The following is a 16,357-nucleotide window of genomic DNA, read 5'->3' as shown; positions in this document are numbered from 1 at the left end:
GTGCGTCTTTAAAGTAACTTGACAAACATCCACTACTGACCTTGACATTTTATAGGGAAACAATACAAGTATATATAACTCTCAAAATATACTAAGTATTTCAAATTGAACCTCAAACAAGAGCTGTCACTATTAGTGACACCTTCTTGATGAATGGCAGAGTTATTGCCCGAACAAGACACATACAATGTTAACCTTTGACTTCTAAGTGTGACCTTGACCTTGAAGCTAGTGGTCTTGGTCTTGCGTCTAAAACGTCATCTCAATATAGGGAACGTTTATGCCAAGTAATTTTAAAATCTCTTCACAAATGGAACAGTTATGAAACGGACAAAAAACAGACAATGTTAACCTTTAACCTCTAAATGTGACATTGACCTTAGAGTTAGGGGTCTGGTTGTTGTGCATGACACGTTTTCTCGTTATTAGGAATATTTATGCCAAGTAATTTCGAAATCCCTTGATGAATGGCAGAGTTACGAATCGGACATGAAACAGATCCTATCAACCTTTGACTTGATATCTAAGTGTGACCTTGATCTTGGGGCTAGGGGTCTGGGTCTTTGCACGTGACACATTGTCTCATTATGGTAAACATTTATGCCAAGTTGTTTCAAAATCCCTTCATGGATGACAGAGTTATATACCGGACACGAAAAAGATCCTATCAACCTTTGACTTCTAAGTGTGACCTTGCCCTTGGAGCTAGGGTCGTCGCATGACACATTGTCTGATTATGGTTAACATTTATGCCTAGATATTTCAAAATCCCTTCTTGGATGGAGTTATGGACCGGACGCAAAAACAGACCCTGTTAACATTTGACCTCTAAGTGTGACCTTGACCTTGGAGCTAGGGGTCTGGGTCTTGCGCGTGACACGTCGTCTCATTATGATAAACATATATATAAGTAATTTCAAAATCCCTTGATGAATGGAAAAGTTACGAACCGCATACGAAACAGACCATATTAACGTTTGACTTCTAAGTGTGACCTTGACCTTGGAGCTAGGGATCTAGGTCTTACGCGTGAAACGTCGTCTCATAAAGGTAAATATTTATGCCAAGCTATTTTAAAATCCCTTAATGGATGGCAGAATTACAGCCCGGACAAGAATTTACAAAGTTATGGTCGGACGGACGGACAGTGCGATTTTATTATGCACACCTTCGTGAGCATAAGAAGAACTTACTGTAGTGTAAATAAAAAGTTATTTGCTGAAACATCGTTTAAGGATGTAAGGGAGTTATTAATAAATAAATAAATAAAAACCTAAAATTATCAAATGTTTTTTGTTAAAATTCACGAAATAGATATATGCTTAATAACTTAATGATAACATAATATATAAAGCCGCATTAGCTCTTGTGTGTTTGATTTGTGCACTAGTCAGTAGTGTACATGTATTTAAACTATGCTTTGCACGGAATGTCACGCATCAGAGGGGTAGGTAGACTGGCTGTACTCATCGTTATTTTCTCCCTCACTTCGTTCGTCCGAAAATAAATTATTTCTTTCCTTTACTATATAACTTATACCAAACAAACAACTTAACACAAAATAGGTTTAAAAGATGGTGGTATACTACTGTTCATATAACAAATCAATAGCACAATAACACAGTACAACAATGGAACGCCTTCAAAATATATGTACTAGTAGTCAGAAATACTTTAATTCTTTCTAAATATGCATGTACTTAAGCAATCAATATGTCAAAGGAAACATAAAAGGACTATTTATGAACATATGCAATAAGGCAGAATACAGAATGGACATTTCATATGTAATACGACAAATACTTGTCACATTATCTTAATCTTTACGCATTTTGTTTTTAATTTCATCTAAAAACTACCCAGAAAGACAGGTTAATCGTATGCTGCGAGCCGGCTGCCCCAACCCTAACTCTTTTCTAATTTTTATAATATATTTTTATATATGAGGCGGGAGGTAGGGAGAATCCGAGGCTCTTACCAGCGTAAAGGCTCTCTCCACCCCGTTTTCCGAGTATTTACTAGCATGAATGTTTCTAGAAGATAAATTAAATGTGCCAAACAGAACAAAAACAATATGAAAAAACTGGGTAATGTCCGTGAACTGTCATCCAGTTATAAATCGATGAATTTTTTAAAGAAATATTTCAGTTAATATTATTTTTACAGAATTATAAATGACATTAAGACCATCTCCTCATATTTCTGCAAATACTATGCCAGGATTTGGCGAACCTGCGTGTTATCGCTTTGTGTAGTAAACCTCGAATGAACAATAGCCCGCGCTAACTCATGAAAACTTCATGCGTAAATTTAAACCAAATTTAACTAAAAAACAAGAAAGAACCATAAAGTTCCAAAAAGAAAAAGATATTATTTTCTCCCTCACTTCGTTCGTCCGAAAATAAATTATTTCTTTCCTTTACTATATAACTAATACCAAACAAACAACTTAACACAAAATAGGTTTAAAAGATGGTGGTTTACTACTGTTCGAAAAAACAAAGATGTCGCGACTAAGCCCTGAGTTTATAGCTATATGTTGTAAAACTTGTAACTTCTTGTTTAATTAAAATGAATTTAACCATCAGAGGAACTGGTGGATTTCCATCTACCGTGTTTTTTCAACAATCTACCATCTATTTCATCCGTACTACAAATGTATTTGCAATCCAGAAGCTCCGCCACTTCGTAACTACGTAATGTATTTCCAAATTGATACAATCGCTTACAAAAATATATCTCTACTTCTTGAATAAGATAAAGGATTAGAAGTATCTACGAGGGTATAATTGTTACTAGTTTTGAAAATTTTCACTTTTGTAAATACATACTGGTTAGAGGAGACGGTCAAGCCTACAGCTGCTAAATAATTCTTCAACCATGATACCGGACATAGTTTATTTACTGTCATAGCAATGACTATTTCTGAACCTTTCTTAAACTGATCTATTTTACTCTCTCTGAAATGTCCAATGTTTCTTGTTGGTATTCTTGGATTTCGAAGCTAAAACTGTCCGGTATCTTCTTTGCTTCAGCGCCAAGAGAACCATGATTTTATAACTGCGATATCTCTTTCCATATTCCATGCTTTTAAAAATTCTGAAAATACATTAATCCAAACTGTAATACCTATAACCATGATACTGTGCATCTGCTAAAAATCAAAACAATTATAATGAAGATCCTTGGAATGTGAATTCTATCTCTTTACATGTTTCAGAATGATATTTTTAACAGCATCCGTTCACAAATATATAAATATTTTATCTATATGCTTGTCTGTTTAAAAAAAATGATTTCAAAATGCCAATCCACCTCTTCACGACAACTGTTAATCTTAAATAATAATGATAATTGTACATTTTTAATCTGATAATTTTTAACTACGATTAACTTTAGATCCTTTTACAAAAAATTACAATCTTTAATCGATTCCTCCGAATGACTAATGTAAACTAACAATATCTCTTCACAAAAACTGTAAATCGTTTAAATCAAATTGATAACTGTAGATCATTAATCTGATAATTTTTCACTAGCTAGGATAACTGTAGATTCTTAACAATAAAAATACTATCTTTATACGATATTTCCGAATGATGAATGTAAATCATCTCTTCACGACACCCGCAAATCCAGAATACGACATGTTTACGGTTACGGTCAATGGATTTACACAATAGAGCTGACGGTCTACTTCAACAACACATTTCTCATCTAAAAGCTCCAAAAATCGCTGTGACATAATTGTGGTGTTTTAAATAATAGATTTTATTTTTCAAATTTACAGAACTTGGCAACGTCACAAAAAGGATTTTAAACCCGTTTCTGATTACATCTTCTATAGACGTGTTTACTTTCAGCTCTTGTAACCAAAAATGTACTTTTTACAGTCTTTTACGGTTGATACACTTTTACGCTCAGTTGGAATCAAAACATTTCAATTATCATACTTAACTTTACTTTCCGTTACCTGTTGCCGCCTGGCTGGTCTGTGATGACTGCTGGTTGGAGTGCCTGCTGTGGTCTGGTAACTGTATAGGCAATCTCTGGCGAAATGGCCTGGCAAGTGACAGGAGAAGCACTGCCCGGAGAATCCTCCGTTCTTGAATATTTCCTTCATGTGTCAACTTCTTGGCACTAAACGACCAAAAACTGAATACTAACACGTCCAGAATAATGTCCCTTTCTTTGTCCAAGGCCTGCTCAATTTGTGTTATTATTTTGATATGGATGTGTTTTATGGAATCCGGAGGCGTTCCATTAGGAATTCTATGTTCGTCCCCACTGGGAAATAAATTCTCGTCTTTGCTCATTGAAAATACTATGCCAGGATTTGGCGAACCTGCGTGTTATCGCTTTGTGTAGTAAACCTCGAATGAACAATAGCCCGCGCTAACTCATGAAAACTTCATGCGTAAATTTAAACCAAATTTAACTAAAAAAAACAAGAAAGAATCATAAAGTACCAAAAAGAAAAAGATACTATAACCCGGCGCTGAGTTAAGGTACTTCCGCCATCTTGAATTTAGAGTGACCTTCATTTGAAGTGTGAAAATATAGTGAACAAAAGCTTTCAAATGCAGCTGTTCCAGAATACAAAAACAGCTCAGTTTGCAAGACCTGAACTAAAAGTAGCTGTATAAAAAGTAAAACTAAAATTTGAAAATAAACAAAGAAGATATTTTACCTGTATTTCTCCAAATTTTTGGTTAGATTTATAAATCCTTTCAAAATACTTTATTAAAAATTCATGAATGGCAAAAGTTAGTTCAAAGTTTTAATTAGTGCATAGGAGAATTGTCTTACTGAATAGAACTAAACTTATTACAAAATCTGTTTTCAAACCTGACCACCTCATGTATTAAAACGAAAATAAATCTGTACATATTGCTATTTTCAGCATACATAAAAGTAGTGCAATGTGCGGACAATGATTTTTGTATGTATGGTGTACCAAACTGCCTAAAATTGTAAGACAAGTCTAAGACTTAATGTGAACAAGATTTGGCAACGATCCAAAATTCTTTTCATTTATTTATTTATTTTGTTGGGTTTAACGTCGCACCGACACAATTTTAGGTCATATGGCGACTTTCCAGCTTTAATGGTGGAGGAAGACCCCAGGTGCCCCTCCGTGCACTATTTCATCACGAGCGGGCACCTGGGTAGAACCACCGACCTTCCGTAAGCCAGCTGGATGGCTTCCTCACGTGAAGAATTCTACGCCCCAAATGAGGTTTCGAACCCACATCGATGAGGGGCAAATGGTTTGAAGTCAACGACTCTAACCACTCGGCCACGGAGGCCCCAAAAATTCTTTTCAAGGATTGTGCAAGTATAAAAAAGGTTTAATTTATTATAGTGGAATTTATGTACTTACGCGCTATTTATCTCACGGAAAATTTGGTGGAAATGGAATTTTCGGCACTTCCTGCGGTAACTACGGAAATTACTTAACGTAACTTTCTCACTCATACGTGATTGTATATTTATAAATCATAAAAACAATCGAAATATTTGCTTTATCACGATATATGCAAATATTTTTATATCTTGAAACATTAGGCCACAGTATTTCCGCTTACTGGTCCGGGACAAGTTCTATGTGTATAGTGATTCCTTATTAGATGTTTCATGCGTCGTAGACTAACCAATTTTGATATATCAATATGAGAATAATGCAGCATGTTTTTGAAAACACAGTGAGAATAAATCGCAGAAAAAAATGTACAGCCAAACATGTTAAGAGGTAATACAATTTGTATACAGTTGTAGATAACTACGAAACAAACTTCTCACGTGAAAACCTGATGATTAAAATCAGCAATATCTCAAAAGTAACTTTTCTGCATCTTGGTTTTTCGTTAAACAATGACATTTTTCACATTTTCATAGATTTAAACTGATAATAAATGTGCATTGAAATTCCGGCATAGAAATGGACATTGACTTTACATTACTGCGGTGGTGACAGCAGAAACAGCGATCCAGTACTAAGACTGTCTACGAAACCAAGGATAACGAGTTCTTTATCTGAAAATTACGATACACCTGAACAATGATAGACTTGCTATTTGCCGAGTGCACACTTGTTTTCTATCGTCGTTAATATAAAGTAGACTAGTAAATATTCGTACACATGCATAATCTCATAAACACTTATTTAATGTATGTTCTCTGAAATGAACAAATAACTGGCTCACTGAGACACCATACTTTAAAGTAAATTCAGTTTATTCACCACGAGGTTCAAAATGCACGGGAGTCTCGTGATAATCCATGCCTTTAATTTCACATGGTTGAAGTGTAAACAAATAGGTAAATTTGCTTCGTTTTATTTCTCACGGAAAAGATCGGACGGTTTTTTATATTGGAATAATTATAGAACATCTATGCATTTAAAGTTGAAAATTGATTGTTTTCTACAGGACGTAAAACTGAAACAAGTAAGCACTTTTACTTTTTCAGCAATGTTCCTCAGGTGAACTTTGACATTGTTTACGAAGAGAAATCAGTTTTGTGTCATCTTGAAATGTGTTGTTCGGCTGAAACGTATAGTTCCCGGAAAAGATCTAAAATGGTTTATTTTGGGGATTTTTGTTTTATTCATAAATTCAACACAATGTGTAATATTTCAAGTTTTTGAAAATGATTGAAATTCAACTTTATTTTAGAAAAAGTTTCGATCTTTCAGTAATATTTTGTCAGCGGATGCTTACAAATTTTAAGTTTTAAACGGCTTTCTTGTCCAATGGAGGTGTGTAAAGCGAAAAACTATCATTACACATTGCGTTTATTCTTTAAATGTGAAGGATCGGTAACAGATTAAGGAGATCGGACAGCGAAAAACTATACTAAATGGATATCTCTAACCATGAATAAGGAGATATACATATTTCAGTAAGGAAATCTCAGGTAAAAGAACAATCATATATTTTATTCCTTGAAATAAACATGGCGGCGAAATATTTTAGAAAAACTGTGCACGTGTTTTGCGCATTAGAATGTTTAACGACATTTTCTTGAAAAAGTAACGCTCATGTGCACTATTTTGGCATTTCTTTGATTTGAAAATAAATGTTTTATAGCAATTTAGGTTGCATACGATACCGAAATTTTGCACCAAAAATGTTCACTCATTTTCTTCCAAAGCACTGTGGAGATAGGGTTCAGCGTAGCTTTCATGCTCGCAAGTTTACCTACAGATATATCTTTTCAATTTTTATCATATATTTTTTGTGTCCTTGCATTTCGAAAGCTGTTTCGAGGGTTCTGATGTTTCACATGGATTTCTAATTTCAGTTTGTGGAAATACCTTAAGGCATCGCCTACAGTGGCAGCAATTTGACTCAAAATTTTACATGCAAATTTTCATAAAAATAAAAGATGACTAAGCGGTAACAATAAAGTCAATAAATTTGTCATAATTTTTTTTAAATATCTATGTGAACATATGCAAGTAAAAGTATGTGCATTTCACTACCTGTATTATGCCTTTATTCGATATTTTTCTATGACAAAATTTTGCAATTTTACGTGCAGTCAAACTCAATATATATTCAATACATTTCAAAGATAATTACAGCCAATTGTAAAGCAGACTGTGAAGAATAAGTCTTCAGAAATTATTTTGAAATTTTACCTGATTACTGAATTATACACAAAAATCCCAACACCATCAATTTATCAAATTTGTGTTATCTGTTCACACATAATTTACATGTATATAAACAGGTGATATTATAGGATTATGTATAGGTTTACCTAGCTACCTGTGGTCAGTAATGCATGTACAAACCACATTTTAAATTAAATTTACATGGGGTTGTCTTTTTGTGTCTAATGCAATAACCAGGAACAATTTCGACAAAAATCCATAAGAGTTTGCAGTATACATATTGTACTATGAAATTAACTAAATTTTGTCTTTGTAATATTTTTTTATATTGGAGTTTGACTGCACATAAAATTTCAACATTTTGGGGTAAACTTTCGGTCTAAACGAGTCTCAAACATTTTACAAGCGGCATTATGTACTATAAATCATCATATGCTTCTTATGTTGATGATAATTTGACCAGCTGTTAAGGCTTTAGTGCAATTTTCAAGAGAAAAACACTCGGCCTGAAAATATAAACTGATACTGAGTTGTGACTGTGGCGATGCCTTAACAAACTGTAGGGAATCTAAAGTGGTAGTATATTCATGGCATGCACTATCGTCCCACTAAAATTACTAATAGTTTCTAGTGAGATACAGTCACTGGTGATGAATATAAATACGCCTTGATACAAACAGATTTTGCAACGTCACAATTAATCCGTGAATAATATGTGTACATATGTAAAGGATATTATGCCACGCTACTTAAACATTAAAAAAAAAGTTTTGCTATTTGCCTAGTAAGCACTGTCGCGTATTATGTTGTTGAAACCTTGCATGAGTCTTTATCATGATATGAACTTGCGCACCTCCTATTTTTCATCTGGCTCCGCCTCCTATTTTCAGAGTTATGGCCTCTGAAATAGTAAAAAATGCACATTTTTACCTTGTGACACGCCTAGCTCAAAAAGTATTTGATATAGATTCATGAAACCTTGCATAATTCTTAATCATGATATGAACTTGCGCACCTCCTATTTTTCAACTGGCTCCGCCCCCTATTTTCAGAGTTATGGCCCCTGAAATAGTCAAAAATGCACATTTTCACCTTGTGACATGCCTAGCTCAAAAAGTATTTGATATAGATTCATGATACTTGTGCACCTCCTATTTTTCATTTGGGTCCGCCTCCTATTTTTAGAGTTATTGCACCTGAAATATTCAAAAATGTACATTTTCACCTTGTGACGCACCTATCTCAAAAAGTATTTAATATAAATGGTTGAAAACTTGCATAAGTCCTTATCATGATATAAACTTGCACACCTCTAATGTTTTGGCTGGCTCCACCCCCTATTTTTAAAGTTATGGCCCCTGAAATAGTAAAAAATATGCACTTTTTCACCTAATTATGTGCCTAGCTTAAAAAGTATTAGATGTAAATTCAGGAAACCTTGCTGGAGTCTTTATCGTGATGTGACTTTGCACACTTGGCATTCTTCTTGAGAATCTTAGCTCTTATTACAGAGTTATGGCCCTTAAAATAGCCAAAATAGTGGATTTTTTGTTTGTGATGCTCATAGCTCAAAACGTATAGGGCCTAGAATAATGAATCCTTTTCATAAAATGTTTGTTGAGGCTATACCCCATTAAGACTGCAAACATTTGAATTATTGCCCCATATTTGTGACAAATGTACCAGTGGGGGGCACACCCTGTGTCCTACAGACACATTCTAGCTATATTTATAGATGTTATAAAAAAATCAACAAGTGTAGATTTTTGAATGTGCAAATTTTAATCCAAGTGATGTGTTAACATGTTGTATATATAGTACAATATTGTTTATACATCATTGATAGGTATCAGATCAATATATTATACGGCTGTAGAGAAAAGTAGGTGCCTTTATATTGCAATACTTCATTCACTTGTTATTTCTCTTTTAGGTCCTACCTTGAACAACACATTAGCCGTGTGTAAGACTCTTTGATACTTCGACATAAAGCTTCAAGAGTAGGTCAAACATTGCACGTCAACAATGTCAACGTCGAACGGAACAGTCCTAGATATTCCGTATAATACAACAACAGTGTCATATGATAACAATACACTAAACACCAGTGCATCAGATATCCAACCAGATTTGTATCAATTTGTGGCTGTATTTGTGCCATTGGTATGGGGAATTTTAACTGTTGTTGGAGCTTTAGGAAACGCGCTTGTTATCTACACGCTGATCAGACACGGGGATAAAAATGCTACTAATTATTTTGTGATCAATCTGGCTATTTCTGATTTTGCATTTGTTGTCATTGTCGTTCCGTTCACAGCCACGCTATACGCTCTTCCGGCATGGATATTTGGGGATGGCATGTGTAAGATCACGATGTATATGATATATGTAAGTAACATAATCTTATTATACTTTAAATTTTATTATTTTAACTACATCTATAAGATACTGTAAGCATTCAGTGTTTCAGGCTGCTCTCCTCCCCAAAGAAAGAACAATTTGAATTCATGGAAGCACGTACCATCAGTGACTAGCACAGACAGAGACAAACATTGCAAAATAAAGGCTCTTAATGATATCTGTAATATAAATGTATACAAGGTTTAAAACTGTATATACTATATACTAGCTTACAAGTTATGTTTTAAAGAAAAAATGCAGTCAGAACAGCCGGAGATAAATATGTATCTCATGCATGTGCTTTCCTTTTAATTAAAGTTATAATAATGTTAAAAATCACCGTTAAAATAAAGCAAATAACTTTGTAGATTTGTAGAAAACAGTCTAATGAACAAATTCGCCCATTAGTTAGACTTGGATGGCCAAATATTGCTGAGATAGGAATGGATATAAAACCATGAAATATTTAATGACCAGCTGGTCACTAATTCACTCGCCAGGCTTCGCCGAATTCCGTAAACCAACGGAGACAGTGTCGCGTGACAAAAATTTAGATACGTCGAAAACAACAATGGCTGATCGGCCGTGATAGGATTTTGTGTAAAGACGGCGGATAAATGCAGAAATTTACAAATATTTTGCTTTTCGATGCCATTTCTACAAACAATGCATTAATGTTATAAAATTAAGCCTGTTGTTAAATAAAAGGAAAGGCAGTTTACTAGAAAATACGATACGAATATGCTTGACATGTTGTTGCTTTGTTTCTTAAAATAGATTAGCGTGGCTCTTTGTACGGTCCCGTACGAACAATCATTTAGCGTGGCTCGTATTACGGTCCCGTACGTTTCACAATCAGTTTGTCTACATCTGCACAGTAGTCCCTAGCTAAAAGTTCAGCCCAGAGATGTTTATATAATATGCTGTTACGGATCTCTGAGCTAAAATGAATCCCGTACTGACACCTAACCAGGAATCGTTCCAGAGGTCTGTCACGCTATAATTTTATCAAATGCAATGGACTCACCTTTTACTATACAATATTTCTAATAAATTTTCCTTTTCATCTGGCATAAATAATCCATGCAACATAATTTGAACACAAGTTTCAAATTGGTACCCCTGTCTGCAATATTTTGTCCGTCATTGCAGTTGTCACCTGATCAGGGTACTCTTCATTTTGAAAAACCAATAGGCTGTAGAGAATCGTTATTTATTGACATTTTCTAAGAAATTGTATGTTGTTTTATAGATTTTATGTGATTAAATTAAATTCATAAATAGGTAAAATTTTGATACTGATTTTCAAGAATAACCACGTGCTCTGAACTGTTGCATGACATCATGAGTTTCTCACGAGAGACTGTGCGAGATGTTGCGGTTTATTACTGGTAAGTTAAACAAATGGGGTTTCGCCATAACTAAATGAATGCGACAATCAGAAAATAAAAACAGTGTCAGTTAAGTTATGTTAGCCATAACTAGATAGTCCTCATTGCCAATGACTGACTGTGACTGGGGGGCGACTGTCTGGTCGACACTGATGATTAAGCATTCATTGAAAACACAAATTAGTGTGCAATATTAAAATCAGCACTATTATATTACAAGTTACAGGTTAAAAGATGATAAAACAGATATTTCAGGTTTGAACAATCTAGGCCACTCCTGAACTCATTAAGAGTAGCACTAGATTTAACATGATGTGGTAGGTAGTTTCGGAGTCTAATGGTTCTTGGGGGGAAAAATTGAGTTCTTGTGATAATGGGTGCGAGAGGAGGGAATATAAAAGTGAAGGTCCTGAGAGTCTAGCCGGTACTGGTGATCTACAAAAAAAAACAATGGAATGACGGATTTTATATAAAAGAATCAGGGATGTAAGGATGTGAAATTTCTCCTTGTTTCTAACGTTTGCCAGTACAGTTAACATTTCTGTGATGCTTCATCTACAGACATACTTGATTTGAACATATCTGGCGGCAGCCTTTCGTATTCTTTCAATTCCATATGTTAGAGACTGTTGAATGCCAAACAGTTGAGCAATATTCCAATTATGGTTGAACATGTTTTATACGGAGTGTCTTAAATTTGTACATTTATCATTTGTTTGATCATTTCTTTTCATGTCACCTTAAGTTTATCAAAACAAATGTTACCATCAATGGTCAAATATTCTTTCAATTCCATATGTTAGAGACTGTTGAATGCCAAACAGTTGAGCAATATTCCAATTATGGTTGAACATGTTTTATACAGAGTGTCTTAAATTTGTACATTTATCATTTTTTTGATCATTTCTTTTCATGTCACCATAAGTTTTATTAACCAAATGTACATCAATGGTCAAACACCAAATTACGTGAAGCACTGATATTCGTATTATACAACACAGTCTTTATAACTATTACACTAAAACAGATCTATCATTTTATATTTTTCAAGGCAATGGTAAGAATTTCTGTTTTGCATTTAAAACAGCCTTGATTACCGTGATCGACAACATGAAAAATGTACTAATATTTGTGATCTTCATTTTGACATTTGATTGTCGAAACATATAAACCTTTCCCAGCTTTGATGCATTTCAGATATTTAAGTAACCCATCTTCATTCTTAATTTATTATTTAACAATTTAGAGGAGCAAGGGTATCTTCCAAAGAAGAACAATTTGAATTCATGAAATAATTGATCCAAGACAAGACATTGTAAATAATTTATGATACTGAGATAAAATGTATACAAGTTTAAAACTGAGTATACTATTTAAGTCCAAGGTATGATGTTTAAGAAAAATGCAGCCCAACAGCCGAGATAAATATGTATCTCACTCCTTGTGCCTTTCCTTTTAATTTATTTATAATAATTTAAAATAGGTTAAAATAAAGCAATGATTTGTAGATTTGTAAAAACTCTAATGAAATATTCGTCCATATTGACTTGGATGCCAAATTTGCTGAAACGATATGGATAAAACCATAAATATTAAGTGACAGCTGTCACTATTACTCGAGGTTTCCCCAATGTAAACAACAAAGTTCTGACAAAAATTTAATACGTCGAAACACAATGGCTTGACGGCCTGTTAAGGACATTTGTTAGAAGCGATATGCATTTACAATATTTTTGTTTTGATGCCATTTCTACAATATGCTTTATGTTTATTAGTGTTGTTTAGAAGCATTTTACTAGAATGCGATACGTATGTTGACATGTTTTTGTTTTGTCTTCTAAAATAGTGAAGTCTTGCCTTTGTAGGATCCGTACAACAATATTTAGCATCTCATACGGTCCGTACGTATTTCACAATCAATTTGTCTACATTGCACAGTATCTAGCTATTCAGGCCAGGAGAGTATATAAAGAGACGGATTGAACTAATAATTTACTGCACCTAAGAATCGTTCCAGAGTCTGTCACGCTATAATTATCAAATGCAAAAGTCACTTTACTTACAATATATTCAAACAATTATCCTTTTCATGATACATTATCTGCAGACATAATTTTGAAACATAGTTTCAATTTACCCCTCTGCATATCTGGCCGTCATTGCGTTGCCCTGTCGGGTACTCTCTTGAAAACCATGGCTGTAAGTCGTTTTCATGACAGTTCTAAACATTGTATTGTTTAAAGGATAATAAATCATAATAGAAAATTTTTATACTATTTTCTAGAATAACCACGTCTCTGAACGTCTGCATAACTCTGATGTTTCTACAAACTGTAGATGTTGCCGTTTTGACTACGAAAGTTAAACATGGTTTCGCATAACTAAATCAATCACCATCAGAAATGAAAAACTTCACTAAGTTATGGTTATCAAACTAGATAGTCCCATGTCCCATAAACTTGACCTTCATTTGGGGCCAATTATGTCCCCTTATTGACATTAGAAAACAAATTATTGGTGAATATTAACAGCTATATACAAAAGGTTAAAAGATGTGAAACAATTTTCATTTTTGAATCAATTAGCCATCTCTCATTCAAGCCCATAATCTGAGTGTATTTTGGCCAATGTTGCTTGGGGACTTTGATAATTGTGGTTAAAGTTTTGCGTGGAAGTACTACAACAGTCTATTAATAAAAGATCATAGATTTGAAACTTTTTTTTTCTGTTTCCAGTACAGTTACATATCTGTGTCTTCCATCTACAGACATGTATTTGACAATCTGCGCCCTTTCGACTTTAAATTTTGGGTTAAGATGTTGAATGCAACAGTTACTATTCCAAATAGTATGCAGTTTTATGGAGTGTCTAAACTTGTACATTATCATTTGTTTATCAAAACTATTATAGTCACCAAGTTCAAACTGTTGACCATCATGGCCAAATTCTTTCCCCTTTTGGGAAACTTAGAAATCCATACAGTTGGCATTAAAGGTTATACATGCTATTACTAAAAGGCATAAATTTGACAACTTATTTTTTTCTTTTCAGTCATCAAGTTTACCTTTCCATCATGGTCAAGACCCATAACTCTGACATGTATTCTATGGCCAAATTACCCTTTTAGGACTTATAAAACTTACATGTTTATGTTTTCAGTGCAAGTAATAAGCTTTATTAAAAGGCATATTAGCATTTGAAACTTAAATTTAAAGTTTTTTCTATCAATTACTTGAACTAAAAAGCCTTATCCCACTAATACATCTGAACTTTGAGCAAATTTACAGTTTTTGTTTAGCGAACAATTCTGGGTACAATGTTTAAATGGCAAATTAAAAATTTCCAAACACTACATGATATTAAATGGAAACTTGATCACAAAGCGTCTTCGGTGTTTAAGTACCCAGTTGATGGCATTAGAACCAAGTCCCATACCTCTGGACCATGATACTTGGAAATTATGCCCCTTTTGGATATTAGGAAAAATCCCATGGATGTTTTGCTGCAATAATACCTAATTAAAAGGCATATAGCTTTGAAACGATTTATAAAGTCTTTTTCAGGGTCAATTACCAATCTCAACTCGTACAAATTTTGCATCAAACTTCTTACAAGTCATTTTGAGCAAATTTTAGCGCACCTTTTTGGATTAGTATTGTTTGTTAAGTTTTTAATCTTATGTTGTTATATCCCTCTGAAACCAATAATTCTGATTTGAATGTGAATTAACAGTTTCTTCGGGATTAATAATTACTTAGTGTGACGCTACATCAAGGTCCTCAGTAGGCGGAGAGAGAAGAGGATTTTATTCAAAATTAGTTCCGTTTCAACTTAAACCGAAATTGAAAGGAAAAGTTACTGCTTTTACATATATTCAAACGTGATTGGCTTCTTAGGACATTTTTATTATTCACACTTATTGCATATGTGTCATACGATGACAACAATATTGCATGCAGACATAAAATTAGCTTTTTTCTATATTCGAAATCATTTCCTGTTTATGTGCGACTGAAAATTAAAGAAAAGTAAAGACATCGGTTGAATGACTTCAGTACAATGTAATACAAAACTGCCGCACGAATAACCACCTGCGGTTTATTTCACTATTCATACGGGACCGTACGATTAGCCACTTCCTTTAGCGCAGTCACGGACGTATCCAAATGATGGTGGTTGTGTAACTGAAACCGAAAGTAGCATTTTTTATATCCGTCTCCATCGGTGGAATCTATCAATTTACAAGTAAATTTATCCAGCCAATGTCTTCGTGAACGGATGTTTTATGCGTTACTGTAGAAAAATGACCTTCCTATAACTTTCGCTACGTAATCTTATCTGGCCAGTATTATAGGCTATATACCAATAAAAGAATTTGTTCTTTGTTTCATATAAAATTCAGCTACTTCAGACCAATTTTGTTACAGTTTATAGATTTTCACTCCGTCGTAGACCTATTTTCCACAAGATATCCATACATTTGCTTCAAGAAAACGAAAAGAAAAAGGGGTGTTGAATAGTATGCAGTGAAATGCAAGTCAACTGAAGTCAGGTACCCTCATATTGCCGCATTTCAGAAAGCGGTCCGCAGAATAAACACCTACTTTCGTTTTCAAGTAAACAACTCGAAAACATGCGAGTATTAGCATGAAATGTGTCCTATTTTATGTAAAATTCATTCCACGAGTGAAATAATGCCCATTTGGTCCCCGATTTACGCGCAAATGCGCGAAAAATGGAAAAATTAGGATCTATTTATTAGGGACTTCTTTCGACTACACCACGGAAGCGCATTTTGGACCGAATTACTGCATTATAACCTATAACTTTAAGAAGAGAAGAGCAGTAAAAGCTCAGTGGATATTACATAAATTCAGTATGTTACCTTTGGTTGGAAATATTATAATGAATAAGTCTGTATTAATGACTCTAATACACAGTATGT

The 16,357-nt window shown here is 34.0% G+C and overlaps 1 protein-coding gene across 1 annotated transcript in view; it reads left to right on the top strand.

The window, feature by feature from the left end:
• Positions 1 to 16,357, top strand: part of LOC123532234 (galanin receptor type 1-like) — a 251,915-nt gene that overhangs the window by 121,268 nt on the left and 114,290 nt on the right. Inside the window, exon 2 of the mRNA XM_045313624.2 lies at positions 9,555 to 10,009. Coding sequence (XP_045169559.1) covers positions 9,647 to 10,009 — 363 coding nt within the window. The 5' untranslated portion in view covers positions 9,555 to 9,646. The remainder of the gene's footprint in view (positions 1 to 9,554; positions 10,010 to 16,357) is intronic.

This window comes from Mercenaria mercenaria, chromosome 11 (genome assembly GCF_021730395.1).
Source record: "Mercenaria mercenaria strain notata chromosome 11, MADL_Memer_1, whole genome shotgun sequence".
Classification (NCBI taxonomy): Eukaryota; Metazoa; Mollusca; class Bivalvia; order Venerida; family Veneridae; genus Mercenaria; species Mercenaria mercenaria.
Note: the sequence above shows the minus strand (reverse complement) of the source record. Positions and strands in the feature narration are given on the sequence as shown.